The sequence below is a fragment of the Ranitomeya variabilis genome, chromosome 6 (assembly GCF_051348905.1).
Source record: "Ranitomeya variabilis isolate aRanVar5 chromosome 6, aRanVar5.hap1, whole genome shotgun sequence".
Classification (NCBI taxonomy): domain Eukaryota; kingdom Metazoa; phylum Chordata; class Amphibia; order Anura; family Dendrobatidae; genus Ranitomeya; species Ranitomeya variabilis.
The window spans coordinates 335639600-335658379 of NC_135237.1; the positions used below are offsets into that span (position 1 = coordinate 335639600).

The 18780-nt window shown below is 45.3% G+C and overlaps 1 protein-coding gene across 1 annotated transcript; it reads left to right on the plus strand.

Moving 5' to 3' along the window:
• The first annotated feature begins 469 nt into the window (after positions 1–469).
• On the plus strand, positions 470–18407 carry SNRNP48 (small nuclear ribonucleoprotein U11/U12 subunit 48). The gene is made up of 9 exons (XM_077269829.1): positions 470–656; positions 1480–1587; positions 2520–2580; positions 3501–3581; positions 9138–9320; positions 15669–15790; positions 16281–16387; positions 16999–17142; positions 18249–18407. The coding sequence occupies exons 1-9, from the start codon at positions 522–524 to the stop codon at positions 18295–18297; spliced, it is 990 nt and encodes a 329-aa protein (XP_077125944.1). The 5' UTR covers positions 470–521; the 3' UTR covers positions 18298–18407.
• Positions 18408–18780: the final 373 nt, after the last annotated feature.

An 18780-nucleotide genomic window follows, 5' to 3' on the forward strand; every position in this document is an offset into this window, starting at 1 on the left:
CTTATGTGGATGCTCTTTCTTTCAGGTTTTTGGCTTCAGGGTGTGAACTTTGATTTAAATAGGGGGCGATCTGGTAAAAGTAAACGTGTGATGTTAGATTTGTGCTGTGGACCCCCAATGCAAATATTATTACTGAGCACTACCATCTCATTCATGCTAAGCAATGGTGGGGTGACAGGAAAGACCACCAACCAATAAAACTATGGCATATTTCATCAACATATGGAAAGAAAATCTTCATAAATTCTCTTAGGTATAACAATCCCATGGCCCACAAATACTCTCTTTTCGTACTTATATTGGAAAACTTAAGTACAAAGACTACGGAAAAAAACTAGCTCTAGTATAAAAACTGACCACGAGGAGGCGCTGTGTATAGAAAGTCGCACTCTCCTTTAATGCACAAATCCACCACTAGAGGGACTAGTTACACGATAAACGAAAACGAGGTGTGACACGCAGTGCGCCCCGCCCTTTCCTATGTATTTCCGCCCGGTGTACGTACATATGTTGTGGTGGTGATGGAGCGTCCTGAGTCTTGGAGGCCTCATCATTTACTGCAGGAGCTGAAGGACTTTACCGAACAATGCCGGAGCCGGCTGTCACAGCTGCTGCAGGAGCTGGGCTGGGAGCGGGAGGCTGCGGGCGGAGAGCAGGTATGTACAGAGGCTGCAGTATAGACTGTAGTGCGCCGCCTAGTGGCGGAGGGTCTCTAGGGCACAGCACTAGATATTAACCCTTTCCTCTGTGCTGAATGCCCTGAGCTCTCACTGCAGGGGCGTTGTGCACAGTGATGCCCCCCTGTGGTGGCTTTGTGTTCTCGGTAATGCTGTGACACAGCTGCCCATCTTATTGTCCCTAGAATAACTTGCCATGTTACAGCAGGTACCAGACTCTGTGGTGGCACAGCTTGCTGTATGCGGGCATCACTGCTACGCCCGGTCTCTGGAGCTATTGTCCCCCCAACCAAGGGAGCTTATTACTTACTGGCAGGAGGTTAGCGGCTACCTACCAATTCTGCCTGGTGACGATTGCTATCCCGGCTCATAGTGGTCTCGGACCACTCGTGGTGGTGACTCCCCTGCTTCCTGTGAGGTCACGTCAGAGCAGCTTCTTCTCTTCCGCTCTGTTTTGTTGATGGTCGTCACTTCCGACATCACAATGATTGACTGTCGGCTTCACGCTGCCTAACTGGGGAGCTGGCTGCCAACCGGCGTGATGCCCCTTCTCCAAAGCAGAAGAGAAGAAGCTGCTCTGTCACTGTGAGGTCAAAGGAAGCAGGAGAATTGCTGTCCGAGTGATAAGACGCAGCACAGGCAGGTACCGGCTAAGCCCATAGGGAAAGAAGACTGACACACACTCATGGATGGCTGCTTTAAATGGGACAGAAAGCAACAAGAATGTATATGGGCAGATCCTCAACATGTGAACTTGTCCATAAGTCGGTGGGATCGTATTAACTGTGTTTCCCTCCGCTAGGAGACTGCAGTGTGTCCCTACGACTCTAATCACCGGATGCCAAGGACGTCTCTGGAGAAGCATGTCGTCCTATGCGGCCGTCGTCAGATGGGATACAGCAGGGAGGAGGTAAGCGTCCTGCTAACTGTACGGCACCATTAACTGCTGATTGTGGGACCTTACCGCCTCTGGAGCCAGTGATGCCAGGCTGCTGCGCTTGCCATTGTAAAAGCTTTGATCACCATCCTTTTGTCTTAAAGGAAATCTGTCACAGGAACACATTCCTTTAAGGGAGGGCATACTCACACAGTGGCCCCTCTGGAGCAGGTGACGGCGTCCTCCGCATCTTATACAGTTTCTGATAGGTGACCTAAGGGTGGCCGTCCGTCAGATAGCTTTCAGCCGATGTTCTCTCAATTCCCACAAATGCTGTATGTGGAGAGCAGAGACCTTTTGTGCAGGGTCTTCTCCTCATGGAGAATAAAAGGCTCGGCGTTTAGAGGTCCCCGTAAATGGATGGTGACCAGTGCCAACAAAATCTGAGAGTTTCTCCAACTTTACTCTCGTGTATGAGGGGAGTCTCATGAAAGACTATTCTGGCATATGCATGGGATTTACCTGAAATGTCTAGTAGGTGTAGGTGCAGCTGCTAAGACCCCGACTTACCTCCAGAATGGTGGTCCCCTGACCCCACCCCTACTGATTCCGGCTGTAGCCCCAGTGACAGGAGAGCACGTGCATCATTGTCTTCTCACTGCTTGGGAAGTACAATCTTAGGTGCTCTGCTGTACTTGGACTGTCATAGCCATGGATGGCATTCCTCTATTAGCGACCCCCTTCTAGAGATGGGTGCAGGACTTTCCTGCGAATGTCACAAATGTTTCTCATGAGACATTCCCCCTTCTGCCATGCTCTAATATTTAGAGGAGAGACCAACTTGCACCACATCTCTTATCAGTATGCGTTTATCATTTCTGTGTTTGTACCTTTTATAAAATCTGAATTTGATGGCCCCTGAGGATCATGCATCACTTTATATTCCTGATCCTTTTTACACACAGGCAGTCGTATACGATCCCCAGTTTTTCTATGAAAATGCAAAGGTGACCTCTGTTCCTATAGGTATGTATATATTTGTCTTCTCTATGCAGGGCTAGAAATGATGCTTTCCCCCATTACCTGAGACTGCAAATGAAAAACCATGTATGGCACTGAAGAAGTAAGAAAGTTCCAAACTAATTGTAAAGAAATATTTCCATCGCAAACATTTACTCTGTATCAATAAGACAGGCCGCAGAAATCCAAAGAATAGGGTCCCTGCTTCTGGAGAGGTGCTGGTGGGCGTCTCGATGTCCCATAGGGTGTAATGCTGAATGGCCACAGATCTCTAAAAAAAGGGACACGGGGCCCCATCCGTTGGTCATTTATGGCATTTACCTACTGATTGCCTCTCATATGCCTGTAGATCTGTGGCCATTACATCCCAGCTTTAATAAAGGGAATCTGTCAGAAGGATCCACGTTCATAAGCCGTCTATGTGGGCACACAGGTCATGGGAAGCTAAATGAAATAACTCAATCTGTGATCTGATGTCATATTTCAGAGAAATCCACATTTTTCTTATATGTAAGTGAGCTGTTAAGATCTATGGGCGGGACACTGATCTGCATAAGAATCTGCCTTCAGAGATTATTATAAATGGCGACTTTACTAGAATGAGACATGTAGATCAGGAGAGCAGATGGTCAGTCATTACATGTCTCACACAGGTAATATCCACCTTTCGTTTAGGAAGGTTGATGCTGATGACATTACCTTTAAATATTTATGGTGAGAAACTCCTTTATCTTGAATTGTCGACGTGCTATGGATGCTTCATGAAGTACGGCTACTAGTTGGGTTTGCTTGTTAGTGGTGGAGAAGCCATTGCACTTCTAAGCTGATGTCGTGGAAGCATAAGTCACTGTAAATTGTATGTTGGAAGCAAACCTCATTCCAGTATGTGTTGGATGGTAATCCTGATAACATTTTCATCCTAACAGATAAGTCTAAGCAGTGTCAGATAATAAACGATGCCCGGAACAATGCTCCTGCTGTAAGTGAAGATAAATCGTGGGACAAACGTAAGTGGTTTAATGCTGCGATTATACCTCATCTCCCAGTAGTGTTGACTTCATTATGCAGTACACAAGTGTAGCCACTAGATGGAGACAGTTTATCATCTCTACACCCAGAATAAGGCTTTCTCTAAGGCCGGGGTCACACTAGACCGTAATACGGACGAGTGCTATGCGATAAAAAATCGCATAGCACTCGGCCCAATGTTAATCTATGGTGCAGCTCCCATCATCCGATATTTTCTCCACCGTATTTCGGATCCGAGGGAACTCGCAGCAGGCTGCGATTGTCAGCGTATCTCGGCCGAGACTCGCCAATGCAAGTCTATGGGTGCGAGAAAAAATCGGATTCCACACGGACCAGCAGTGTGACTTGCGAGAAATACGCAGCGGTGTTCTATAGAAAAGCCGGTAATTCAATTGCCGGCTTTGCATTTCTCCTGCACAAACCCGACAGGATATGAGACATGATTACATACAGTAAACCATCTCATATCCCCCTTTTTTTTGCATATTCCACACTACTAATGTTAGTAGTGTGTATGTGCAAAATTTGGCCGCTGTAGCTGCTCAAATAAAGGGTTAAATGGCGGAAATAATTGGCGTGGGCTCCCGCACAATTTTCTCCGCCAGAGCGGTAAAGCCAGTGACTGAGGGCAGATATTAATAGCCAGGAGAGGGTCCATGGTTATTGGCCCCCCCGTGGCTAAAAACATCTGCCCCCAGCCACCCCAGAAAAGGCACATCTGGAAGATGCGCCTATTCTGGCACTTGGCCACTCTCTTCCCACTCCCTGTAGCGGTGGGATATGGGGTAATGAAGGGTTAATGCCACCTTGCTATTGTAAGGTGACATTAAGCCAGATTAATAATGGAGAGGCGTCAATTATGTCACCTATCCATTATTAATCCAATTGTTTGAAAGGGTTAAAAAACACACACACACGATTAAAAAGTATTTTAATGAAATAAACACAGCGGTTGTTGTAATAATTTATTGCTCTCTCATTCCATTTTCAGACCCTCGCTTGGCAAAACAATAAACACACAATATACATACCCTCTCTGATGAACTGTCACGTCCCACGAAGTAATCCATCTGAAGGGGTTAACTAATATTACAGGCTGAGCTGCGATAATCCACTCGCTCGTGCCTGTAATCCCCGGGTGCTGAAAGGAAAGCAGAGTGATCTATACTTACATTCAGTCGCGGTGATGCGCCCCTGCTGGATGTTCTCATGAACTGCAGCCTGGGAACTTTTCCCCAGGCTCCAGGTCATATGAGGACATCCACCAGGGGGCGCATCACCGCGACTGAAGGAAATGTAGGTCAATGACCTATAGTTACCTTCAGTCGCGGTGATGCGCCCCCTGGTGGATGTCCTCATATGACCTGGAGCGTGGGAAAAAGTTCCCAGGCTGCAGTTCATGAGAACATCCAGCAGGGGCGCATCACCGCGACTGAATGTAAGTATAGATCACTGCTTTCCTTTCAGCACCCGGGGATTACAGGCACGAGCGAGTGGATTATCGCAGCTCTGCCTGTAAAATAATTAACCCCTTCAGATGGATTACTTCGTGGGACGTGACAGTTCATCAGAGAGGGTATGTATATTGTGTGTTTATTGTTTTGCCAAGCGAGGGTCTGAAAATGGAATGAGAGAGCAATAAATTATTACAACAACCGCTGTGTTTATTTCATTAAAATACTTTTTAATCATGTGTGTGTTTTTTTTAACCCTTTCAAACAATTGGATTAATAATGGATAGGTGACATAATTGACGCCTCTCCATTATTAATCTGGCTTAATGTCACCTTCCAATAGCAAGGTGGCATTAACCCTTCATTACCCCATATCCCACCGCTACAGGGAGTGGGAAGAGAGTGGCCAAGTGCCAGAATAGGCGCATCTTCCAGATGTGCCTTTTCTGGGGTGGCTGGGGGCAGATGTTTGTAGCCACGGGGGGGCCAATAACCATGGACCCTCTCCTGGCTATTAATATCTGCCCTCAGTCACTGGCTTTACCATTCTGGCGGAGAAAATTGCGCGGGAGCCCACGCCAATTTTTTTCCGCCATTTAACCCTTTATTTGAGCAGCTACAGCGGCCAAATTTTGCACATACACACTACTAACATTAGTAGTGTGGAATATGCAAAAAAAATGGGAATATGAGATGGTTTACTGTATGAAAACCATGTCTCATATCCTGTCGGGTTTGTGAAGGAGAAATGCAAAGCCGGCAATTGAATTACCGGCTTTTCACAGATATCGCGCTGAATGAAATATAAATACAGAATATATATATATATATATATATATATATATATATATATATATATATATATATATATATATATATATATATATATATATATATATATATATATATATATGTTTTCCTGAACATTTGAGCACATAAATCCATTAGATGTCGGTTTTGCAAGCTTGCGAGAAAATCTCGGCATACGGATGCCATACGGATGTCACACGGATCATTTGATGCGAGGAAATTGCATCCTCGCACTGCACACGGATCACTGTTTTTGAAACATTTGTGCGATTCTCGGCCGTGAAAAACAGACCGTTTTTTTATACGTTAAGTGTGTCCCCGGCCTAAGACTCTAACAAGCAAATTGCTTCTTCAGAACTCTATAGCGCCACCAGTTGGAAGCAGCCAGCAATCCTACAAGTCATTAGCGATCCTTTAACAAGGCTTGCAATATGACTTAGGATAAAATTAAATCAGAATTTCAATTTGCAGACACTGTGTTTTGGGGTATTGCCCCTCGTCAGTGCAAAGTATGAGAACTGATTTGGCTAGGTGAGAGGCTCTGGACGGGGGTCTAGATAGTAATGGTTCTCCTTGTGGAGAGTGGCATGCCAATGTAAGGAGGCTTATGGGAGAGGAAATTTCCTGTGTGATATAGGGTCTCTATAGTTGTGCCAATTACTGTTTGCCGTCATGTTTGTACTTTGCTTGTTCAGTCATTCATTGTGTATGTCAGAGCGTAATCTGTTTGATTCTTTCTCTTTCCACAGCGTGGGTGAGTATAGAGCGGGAATAGCGTCCTGACAACCACTGTGCTTATGTGCAGTATCCTTTTTGAGTAATATCCTTTTATAAAGAAAATAAACCAATTGTGTTTATAGTAATAGGTCTGTTTCTTATATCATCAGGAGGTTCCCAGTGTTCACATTGTTTAAAGGAATGATCTGGTCTTAAACGATAAGTCTGATCCTTTGTCAGAGCAGTGACTGGTGGTCTCATGGCTCCCAATATGTCATGTGCATACTCTCGGTCAGAGTCCCACTAGATTGGTATCTGGCCGCGTGCAATACACTTGCATTATGCGCGCGCTGGAAACAATCTAGTCTGATTCTGACCTGGGGTATGAATATTGCAAACTCGCAGTCACAAGACCGCTGACACGGGAGAATTTGCTCAGTTCATGCGCTGCGAGGATTCACAGTCCCATAGAGTGACTGCAGACTTGCTGTTTTAGACCGGACAACCCCTTTAATAAAAGTAATATCCCCTCGTTGAGACCCTGCTGAGCTTTACTGCCCGCTCAGCCAATCGCTCGCCACATCAGCCAGTGATTGGGTAAGGGGCATTCCTGTGTATTGCCAAGACTAGGGAAGGACCAGGGCAGTGATTTCTTATATCTCCCCTCCTATGTTAGAGCTGCATGGTATTAGACGTGCAGTATAATTTGTGTGGATCAATAAAGCCATCCTGCCAGTTATGCCGTGTATCGAATAGTTTCTCAATTTATTATACGTTCCTCAACACTTCAGTTGCAACGTAAGCAAGGAAAAGTTGTGGAATTATATAAAATCACTGTTAATGATATGCAAATGATGAAAAAATAGGTTTTCAAAAATTTTGTTTCCATCTATTTATTCAGTATAGAGCATGAGTCACACGCAGAATACAGACCCCTACACACGCATTGGCATGCTGTTAATAATGGTTGTCTGAGGAAGGTTCTGACACACTGAATGCCCTTGGGAATGCAAATCATCAAGATCTGCTGCTGGCAGGCCCCCTTTGCAGTTGCCATCAAATGATGTTCCAGTTGTGCATGATGGCCACAGAGGCTGCTCAGTCGTACAAGTGACGTGGCTGCTCTGTTAAATGGTTCCTAGAACACTTAAAAAAAAAAAAAAAAAAAAAAAAGCCAAACCACAGGTTCCACCATTGAGCCATTCTGTACTGCAAGTGACATTGGACGTCACATACCAAACCAAAGGCATCAAACAGACAATTTTCCAAAAATGTTCAATGATCTGTATTTCAACACAACAACGCCAAGCCACGTTGCTATTACTGTGAGCAGCCTGTGTGGCCTAAATGTGCTTCCTTGGCCTGCAGCGTTTCCAGACTTGTTTCCAATCAAGCACATCTGGAACAATGGCAATTGCAAAGGAAGCTGCCAGCAGTGGATCTTGATTTGCATTATCAAGTGCATTTTGTGGCAGAACATATTCCTCAGGCAACCACTAATGGCATCAGTGACAATAGCGAAGACGTATATTACTGCATGTTTCGCTGATGCTCAACACTGACAAAATTGATGTTTAGAAAATTTATTTTTTTTAATCATATGTGTATCATTAACATGTCTATCCTGTGATTTAGCCATGCTCAAGGAGTCCAGATCTCTTGTTTTTCATAAATCGGATGTCCATGCCCACTGTTTTATTCCTAGTTGTCTTTTTTTTTTTTTTACTTTATTTGTTTTGGTTTTTGCCCTGGATTCTACATTCTTCCAATTTGTCTAATAGCTGCAGCTATTCTGTATGGAGTCATGAATGGAGATGTGTGGTCTATCCACCACACAAGGGCAGTGTTAACTCTTCAGGACATCCCAAGAGAGGACATGTTGTGCTTGTTTTTTGTGTGTGTGTGTGTTTTTTTTTTTTTAATTTTTTTTTTATAAAGGTGCAGTACTCCTTGAATGAAACTAGGAAAAACAACTGTTCACTACAATCCTGTACACTTGGGCTATTCCACTGTTCTATTAATTGCAAGGATTACAGTCCTTTTTTTTTTGTGTGTGTGCGAGCGTGTAAAAATGATGGATAATATATCTGTATGCAGGAAAATTCCAATGAAAGAAGAAAACTGAGAGCACTCACCGTCCTAAAAATAGTCTTTTATTGCAACGGAAGAATCTTCAGCAGGGGAGAATGTGAATTGTGACAGATGGCCGTTTTGCGTCGGACCCGTGGAAGCTCAGCAGCGCGAAACGGCCGTCTTCTGTCACAATTCTCATTCTCCCCTGCTGAAGATTCTTCCGTTGCAATAAAGGACTGATTTTTAGGACTGTGAGTGCTCTGTTTTCTTCTTTCATTGGAATTTTCCTGATTACTTTTTTCAGATTGAGCACCCGATCCTTTTGGGGCGTTTATGGCACGTGACTGTGGTGAGTGTTAGGCGCAGTGAACCCTTGTTTCAGTGGTGTGGATTCTTTGCTCTTTTTTTTATTATATCTGTATGCCTGGTTATTTTAGGTGAATGTGTCATTTCAATATGGCTGTTCCTTTTTTCCTCTAGGTAACTACTCTACGTCAGCTGTTGAGGTTCCTCTGAACCACAAACGGGCCATCTGTGATCTCACGGCTGCCGATCGTCTTGCTATATATGACCATGTCCTTCTGGAGACTAAGAAGCAGAGCGCAGTGGAGGAGAAAAGTGCATCTGATTTATTTGAGGATTTAACTGCCAAGATCAAACAAGGTTTCTGAATGTTCCCTTCTAATTCCTTAGTCTGGTTTCACATTTGTGGATGAGGGCTTTGCGGAGGGCTGCGCAGTTCCTCCATTAAGCCCCCCCCCCACTGCCACGCCTCTGCCTTCAGCTCCGCCTACATCAACATGCGTCCTGCGTACCCTGTCTTTAACTTTGGGTATGCAGGCCATCGTTTTGATGCTGCGCCGACTGCAACAAAATGCAACATGTTGCGTTTGACGCAGGTCAGCACAGCGACAAAACGACGCATGCGGAGGTAACCGCATACATCCGTATGACCTGCATACCCAATGTTAAAGATGGGGTACGCAGGCGGAACTGAAGAGGCGTGGCAGTGGGCGGGGCTTAACGGAGGAACTACGCAGTCCTCCGCAAAGCCCTCGTCCGCAAATATGAAACGAGTCTTACCGACAATCGATGTACTGATATCTTATGTGGGCTCAGCAACTGAGCAGATGGCTATATTATTAACCTGTCAAATGCCACTGGCAATCGGTGGCAGCTGCTATAAATGACTGTACTGGACACTTGTAAAAGCCAGGCAGCCGGCTCAAGACTCTCGTGCCTGATGAGATTCACCCACTCAAGTCTGTGGGTGCATGAAAAAAAATCATATGCTCTACAGTCACAGTGCAGCATCATATTTTTAGATACAGTAAAATATATATATATAATTTTCCAGGACGTCCCAACTGACAGCACATTGGAGGACGTCCTCCTCCTCCTTGCAGGGACAGGAACACACGAGAGTTTAAATATCCGGCTCCACCCACCAGACCTCAGTGTTTTTCCTGTCCCTACACGGAGGGACACACGTAGAGAAGCAGCAGCTTACCGAGCTCAGGGGGATCGAGCGGTCCTCCAATCCTTCCCCCTGTCAAGCGGCTCAGGGTCGAAACTCCCCGGTGGGGAGTCCCTCTACCCCAAAGGCCCGGAGTGGGACAATGCTCCGGGATTGAACCGCTCCCCCCGCGGGGGGGCTCTCGGTTCAGGACGCGGTAACGATCCAGGCAGACCTCCATCGGCGAGAGCGCGGCCTGGAGGCGCTACAGCTAGGCGGCACTTCCGGGTCTGGGGAGCCGCGTCATTTCCGGTCTCAGGGAGCCGGCGAAACGTCACTTCCGGTGGCGGTCTGTGAGCGGGGAAAGCAGACGCTCCACGAGGAGAACGCTGACAGAGCGGTCGCTTCTGCTCTAGCGCCCAGCACCTGCATCAGTGACTGCATCGTCTGCTTCAGGATCCAGCTATGGAAGACAGAATCGACGAGGAAGGGGTAAGCCTGCCCTGGGCAGTACACCCTCTGTATTTCTAAAAGACTCCTCGCTCTCTATAGCCTATTATTCCCTATCTTATATTGCTAGGATAAGGGAAACCCCGCTGCTCCCCCTGCCACGGTCAAAAAATCCGGAAAGGCTACAATGAAGAGCATTAGATGTCCCGTATGCCATACTAAGCTCCCAGATTCTCATGGCAAGACGCTCTGTGCCACCTGTACGTCTAAGGTTATGATGGATGAGCGGTCATCAATGTTCTCCGAGATGAGATCCCTTATACGAGAAGAGGTGCAGGCTTCTATATCTAGCCTTTCGCATGCTCGGCCGGCCAGTCCCATAGCTGGTCGCAAGCGGCCCAGGAAGGAGGAAGTCCAGGGGGAGCCAGAGTATTCTTCTGATGAAGGTCCCGAGCTCAGGGATTCACTATCAGAAGAGGAAGGAGAGATTCCCGTAGAGTACCAGGACAAAGCCAGGAAGTATCTCTTCCAGTCCGAGGAGACAGATGAACTTGTCCAGGCCGTCAGAAATACGATGCAAATCGAAGATTCTTCTAAACCACAGTCCAGGCAGGACTTGATGTTCGGGGGACTGGTCGCTCAAAATCAGACTGTGTTTCCCATCAGTGACCATATTAAAGCCATGGTCCTAGAGGAATGGAAGGAGGCTGAGCGCCGGCTAGTGCTATCCCGTGACTTCAAAGGTCGCCTCCCGTTCAATCCGGAGGAAGTCAAGCTATGGGAAGAGATCCCTAAAATTGACGTTCCTGTAGCAAAGGTCGCCAAAAAGACTGCAATACCCTTCGAAGACTCCTCCAGTCTTCGGGACCCTATGGATAGGAAGGCTGACATCCTTCTGAAAAGGGCCTGGGAGGCTTCTGCAGCTTTGATTAGTACAAACATAGCAGCCACTTCGGTGGCCAGATCTATGTATTTATGGATGGGGCAACTAGAAGAGCAGCTATCTAATAAGACCCCCAGATCGGATATTTTGCACTCCTTCCCCATTATGAAGTCTGCAATGGCCTTCCTATCTGATATGACAGCTGAATCGGTCAGATTTTCAGCCCGTAATAGCTCACTATCTAATGCAGCTAGGAGGGCGGTGTGGCTTAGGTCTTGGTCTGGCGATAACGCTTCTAAATCCAAACTCTGCTCTATACCTTTTTCAGGACAGAGGGTGTTTGGACCGGCCTTAGACTCTATTCTTGAGTCAGCATCCGATAAGAAGAAAGGTTTTCCGGAGGACAAACCTAAACGCCCCCAGCCCTTTCGGAGAGGTTACTTCTCCAGAAAGCAGTTCGACCCTAAAAGTCAGGGTCGGTCCAGCAGAGGATCCTACAGAGGCTCCCGTGGACAGAGTAATAGGAACAGGGGATCTTTCTTTAGCCCATCCTATAAAAATAAATCTCTATGACGCCACTCTCATTGGGGGGAGGCTCCGCATGTTCGCAGGAAATTGGGCACAGATTACCGAGAATCACTGGATTCTCAGCACTATTTCCGAAGGTTACAGCATAGAACTGTACTCTCCTCCCCCAGAAAGATACATTACACCTACGATAGTCAAACCAGATTCGGCCATGCTAAAAGACCTACAGGACATGATCAGGACAGAGGTAATAATTCCTGTTCCTCAGTCAGAGTTGGGGCGAGGCCACTATTCCCTTTTCACGGTTACACGACCATCAGGCGACACCCGCACAATTATAAATCTAAAGCCTTTGAATTCATGGGTGAGATACAGAAGGTTCCGCATGGAATCCATTCGTTCCGCAATCCCGCTTATAAACCAGAACGCGGTCATGTGTACTATAGACCTAAAAAGGGCCTACTACCAGGTCCCAATACACCCATCATCCCAGAAACTGCTGAGATTTGCCGTAACTCTGGCAACTCGGACCTGCCACTATCAGTTTCAAGGCCTCCCTTTCGGCTTGGCTTCCGCTCCTCGCGTCTTTACCAAACTCGTAGCGGAAATGGTGGCCTTCCTGAGGAAACAGGGCATCATAATAATTCCGTACCTGGACGACTTCCTTCTAGTGGCAGATTCCGTAAAGCTCCTGGAAGATCACAGAGAGCGGACTATCGCTCTAATGGAGCATCTTGGCTGGGTACTAAACTGGAAAAAATCAGATCTTTTACCAGAACGAAGAAAGACCTTCCTGGGGGTGCACCTGGACTCCAGACGCAGAATATCTCTATTACCCGGAGTCAGGAGAAGGATAATTCAGACTCAGGTCTGGTATCTATTGGAACATCAAGTTACCATAAGAATGGCTATGAAGGTTCTAGGCCTAATGACTGCCTGCATACCATCCGTCAGGTGGGCGCAGTCACATTCAAGACATCTCCAGAAACAGATTTTGTCAACCTGGGATCGCCACCAGTCTTCCCTAGAGGCTCCATTGAAGCTGAACGGTCTGACAAGAAGATCTCTTGTCTGGTGGACACGATCAGAAAACCTGAAGGTGGGAGTTCTGTGGGTCACCTCTCCTTACGTAGTTATCACTACGGACGCCAGCGCTTGGGGCTGGGGAGCTCATCTGCAGGGCAGAATCTTGCAGGGCAAGTGGCCAGAAAGCATAAAAAGCAGATCATCCAACTTCAGAGAACTCTACGCGGTATGGCAAGCATTGAAGCACAATCAGCCAATACTCTCAGATCGCCACGTAAGAATCTTTTCCGACAACGTAACAACAGTCTCATTCCTGAACCACCAGGGAGGTCCAAATTATCAACCACTGCAGGATCTAGCAGAGGTGATCTTCAGGTGGGCAGAAGACAACGTGCTATCCATTACAGCCATCCACCTAGAAGGTTCCCAGAATGTGATTGCGGACTACTTAAGCAGACGGAACCTGTGTCCAACAGAGTGGGAATTGGAACAAAGCATCTTCCAGAAATTATGTCGCAAATGGGGAACCCCCAACATCGACCTATTCGCGAGCAAAAGAAATGCGAAAATCCCAAGATTCTTCTCCCTGAACCCCTCGGATCTACCAGAAGGGGTAGATGCCCTAAGTCAACAATGGGACCAACCGCTGTCATATGCATTCCCACCCCTGGCATTAATTCCAGCGGTACTTCGAAAAATCAGGGAAGATCAGGCGACGGTCATCTTGATCGTCCCGTATTGGCCGAGACGAAGCTGGTTCCCGGTGTTGGGGACATTAGCAATCGACAATCCAGTCGAATTACCTACCAAAGGGAGAGTCATCCATCAAGGTCCAGTGTATCACCCAGACCCAAGCAAACTCCGTCTTTCAGCCTGGATCCTGAGAGGGACATCCTAAAGTCAAAAGGCTTGTCAGACCAGGTCATATCTACTATCCAGGGTAGTAGGAAACCAGTTACCTCAGCCATTTATCAAAAAATCTGGAAGCGTTTTTGTCTCGAAAGTGGCAGGTCCAACGTCTTATCAGGCTCTCTGGACATCCCTGGTATCTTAGACTTTTTACAAAAAGGGTTTAACTTGGGTCTTCGACCCAGCACTTTAAAAGTCCAGGTGTCTGCGCTGAGTTCATTCCTGGACTATCCTTTGGCATCTCACCCATGGATAACGAGGTTTATTCGGGCCACTCAGAGAATGCGTCCCACTATTAGGCAGTTATCACCATCCTGGGACCTTAACTTGGTTCTTAGAGCACTATGTAAAGGTGTTTATGCCTCAGGGGATAGTATGCCCATTTCTATCCTCACTCGTAAAACGGCCTTTCTAGTGGCGATAACTACGGCCAAGAGGGTTGGAGAAATTCAGGCTCTATGTGTTAGAGACCCTTATCTGCAGATTAGGGAAGATAGTCTAGTCCTGAGATTAGATCCAGCCTTTATTCCAAAAGTAGCCTCTATTAAAAACAGGAATCAGGAAGTAATCCTTCCCTCATTTTGTAATAACCCTGCTAATGAGAAAGAGAGGGCCCTCCATTCACTAGACGTTAGACAAGGGGTTTTGGATTACCTAAAGGCCACAGACTCTTGGCGTACCGATCCAAATCTTTTTATTCTGTTCGGGGGTAAAAATAAGGGGAAGAAAGCCTCTAAGGCCTCAATTTCCCGTTGGATCACAGATGTGATCACAGACGCTTATCAGTCAGAAGGTATGTCACCTCCTTTAGGCTTAAAAGCCCATTCTACTCGTGGCGTGTCCGCCTCCTGGGCGGAGCGCGCTGGAGCCTCTGTAGAACAGATCTGTAACGCCGCAACATGGGCCAGGGCTGACACTTTTTGTAAACACTATAAGCTTGACGTTACATCCGGTCAGCACACGGCCTTTGGGAGGAAAGTCCTCCAAGCAGTAATCCCACCCTGAGGAGATGCTTTGGTACTCTCCAATGTGCTGTCAGTTGGGACGTCCTGGAAAATCGGTATTAGTCTTACCGGTAATTATGTTTCCAGGAGTCCATACTGACAGCACCGGTAGTTCCCCCCCATTAAAGTAATATTCTCAGGTATATCCGGATTTTGTGACTATGTACTGTTTCATATTATGATTCCGTCATTAAAATATTTTATTTGCATTATTCCATGATTGGTTCTTGCTACAACACTGAGGTCTGGTGGGTGGAGCCGGATATTTAAACTCTCGTGTGTTCCTGTCCCTGCAAGGAGGAGGAGGACGTCCTCCAATGTGCTGTCAGTATGGACTCCTGGAAACATAATTACCGGTAAGACTAATACCGATTTTTTTTTTTTTTTTTTGTTTTTTTTTACAGCAGCAGCTAATACATACAGATGACTAGTGAGAGAAAATCGTCCCACTTTTCTAGATGAAACTCTTGCATATTTTATATTTATTTTTCTTTTATACGGCTGTATGATCTTACACACCGAATTAATGAAGTGGCAGTGAGCAGTGCTCCAGTCACTCAATGCCCCGGTTCAGTGGGGGTTCTAGCAGTCAGACTCCCCGTGATAGGGGTTAACTTCCAAACTTTAGAGTCCCCCTTTGACTGCTTATCTTACACTAGGCAGAGATGATAAATTGTATGCTTTTAAAAGTTTTTTTTTTTTTTTTTTTAATGCTCCGACTTTACAAGATTGCTTTTTATCGTTTTCTTTTGAAGATGACGAGCAGAGGTGTCCCAAATCCCACCTGGAAATCATTGCCGAAATGAGGGACTATAAAAGGAGGCGCCAGTCTTACAGGGCTAAGAATGTCCATATCACAAAGAAGTCCTATACAGAGGTAATATATCGACAGTTTAGGATGTTTTTTTTTTTTTTTTTTTTTTCTTCCACCCCCCCCCCCTCATCCTTGGCAAGTACATTGAGATATGCATTTACTAATACGCCACGGTTTATTCAATTCTCAGCTTAAAGGCATACTGTACTGTGTATGCATTGGGTTCAGCCAAATCATGGGAAAAGATGTGGATGAAGGGATTGGGGTACATTTTTATTTATTTTTCTCTCCCCTGTCTATTGTTCCAAAGGGTATAAAGGAAAAAAAAAAAGCATGATGTATTTTTCCATAAAACGGCATTTGTCCTGATCCTGAGATGCATTCAGATGTAGAATTCTGTACATGTATACAGGTTTGCGAGTTGATCGTATCCTGTACGATCTAATTCATTAGACCCCCCCACCCCACAGATCATGTGACAGTTGAACAATTAGTACAATGTCTTTAAAAAGTCCTTTTAAAACTGTAGATACAATTTCATCTTTCTTTCTAGATAATGCGAGATGTCATCAATGTGCATATGGAAGAGCTGAGTAGTAAATGGCACGATGAGGTCCATGATGAAGCCAGCTCCTCAATTTCTTCTTCCTCAGTCAAAAGGTGATTACAAGATTCAAAACCAGGGCTAGAGGAGGTAGGGGTTGCTGAAACATTTTAAGATAATTTACTAATAGTTGGAAAGTAGGCCCCGGTTCATCAAAGCTTTTATGGTATAAATAGCTGTGAAAGGTAGTAAAATGTCTGCACAATGCATGGCTGTGCAAAAATCTTTTGGTGTTCACCCAGCTCCGACGAAGTAGGCGGCATTGGGTCATGCCAATCCCAGTTCATCAAATCTGCAACAATGAATTAGACGAGCTGTGGCATCACGCCAACGTCCTGTCCAGATCTCCACATATTGGGCAAAAATGTGGCAACTTTTCAAAGCAATTTATGCCAGAATTCTTGTTTTCAAACTCGCACCGCATCATGGTGGAGGATGTTTAGCACAGTTTTATAGGTGGGCACGAAACTGTGAGGGGAAAAACCATAGGCATTTGTTTATCAGCATGTTTTCCCAAAGTGATCCTTTAAGAGGAGGAGAGCCTGGCTACTTGATGTAGTCAGAGACGCAGGAATCTCCGAGTTGATGGCTCTCTATCGTCAAACCAAAACTGTCAAGTGAGTTCTTGCTTTAACCATTGCTGTACCTGTTTTATTTGCTTCTTCAGGAGAGAAAGATCTCGTTCTTCAGAGTCCAGACAGTCTGGAGAAAGCCACAGAGATAGACATCGATCTGGACGTAGAAGAGATCGTAGCAGTAGTCCGCGGAGACGGCGAAGTGGGGGCAGGGATTCTAGACACAAAAAAGACAGGCAAGTTTTATTTATTTTTATTTCTTTTGGTTTTAGCACACCTCCCCCATTACAAGGCTAACCTTTTGAAACAAATTCTCATAATGCATTTTTTTATAAGTCTCATTAAATCCTCAGTTCCAGAGAGATGGGCCTTATTGTTTAGTGCCAGTTTTCATGTCTTCTACCCAGGTGGCGTTGTTCATGGGGTAATAATCCAGAGCAGCTAAAGACTTGCCCCAAGGGAATCCTGTCAGCCACACCACCTTGGTAAAGTCCAGAAAAATGTAGTGCTAAACAAAAAGGCCCGTAACTCGAGCTGTATGTCAGATTTAAATAGTCTGTCACCCCCAACTGAAATTAAACCATTGATACATTCATATAGGTGACTTTTATGCCCTATAAAAATCATACTTGTGGTACATTTTTAAATTATTTTTGCATTTTATATTACAAATGTAAATGATGGGGCTTTGGTGCACCCTTGACACAACCAAGTGCTTGGTACACCATTCACCCCCCTCAGTTATCATTACCGTCCTCTGCCCCTACCCTTGATCTCAAAGTAGCCTTGCCTGTGTTGAATCTGCAGTTGTGTGTGTGTGTGTGTGTGTGTGTGTGTGTGGGCTCTTATCTATCTTTCCTGTCCGCTATTGTGCGATCCTGTGTGCGCTACTGCAGACAAGAGACGGACAATCGGAGGACGCACGTACGTTGAAATAATTCCTGCTTTACTAGAGCAATGGCTACAGGGAGTATTTTTTTTTTTTTCCCATATATTTATATTCTCCCTGCAGTCGCCCACTCAGTCATTGGGGCAGTGCAGGGGGCCGTTAGTCACTGCTCACTATACTGTGATCACGCCTGTAATTACTACCCAGCCCTTTGATAGCCGGATTTATAAACGTGCTTTGCAGATCATGCTGTCAAAGTACCTTGGCATAAAAGCATAGTGACTGTAACCGCTCTGTGCACCACCCCAATGACTGGAAACGAGTTGCTGAAGGGAGGCTATAAGTTTAATTTTCTCCCTGTAGCCTCTGTTAGTCAGGCTTTACTAGTTATTAATTATTATTTTTTGTAATTATAATATATATATTCTAATATTTACTTTTTCTTTGCTTTAGGGACAAAGATAAACATCACGGCTACAAGAGGGAAAGGGAAAAGGAGTGACCAAAGTTTAAGTCACAGACTAAGATGATTTTTTTTTTTTTTTTTTGTGGTTCATAAGCAACACCATTTAATAAAGGGCTAATTGCCTAATACATTATATAGTGAAACTGGATGTGGAGAAGTCTGTTATCTACTGAGAACCAATCTGATATTAATGCAGCAATGCTAAATAAAATTCTTTCAAAATGCTTTTTTCGCTAAAGAGATAATTTTAATAAATGTAGGACATGATTTTCTTGCACTTACTAATATGCAAGTATTGGTTTTCTTCCTACACTTGTTACTGTAGTCTTCATCAGACACAAAGTGATGATGGAGGAGCGTGTCACCTGACCTGTCCATCACTCAACTCTAATTATAAATAAAACCCTGTGCCTGTGAAGGCTGTTTTTCCATTTGGAACAGGTTTATGGATAGGTATGATCATATGATCCTCAATCAGTAGCCATTTTGAGAACAGTAGAGCTGTGCAGTGCAGTCTTT

Bases quoted from the DNA above. Each gene is read 5' to 3' on its own strand.
- SNRNP48 (XM_077269829.1), top strand. From the start codon at position 522: ATGGAGCGTCCTGAGTCTTGGAGGCCTCATCATTTACTGCAGGAGCTG. The intron at 2,581-3,500 runs GTATGTATATAT...TCATCCTAACAG, and splicing joins GGTGACCTCTGTTCCTATAG to ATAAGTCTAAGCAGTGTCAG. The intron at 16,388-16,998 runs GTGATTACAAGA...TTGCTTCTTCAG, and splicing joins TCTTCTTCCTCAGTCAAAAG to GAGAGAAAGATCTCGTTCTT.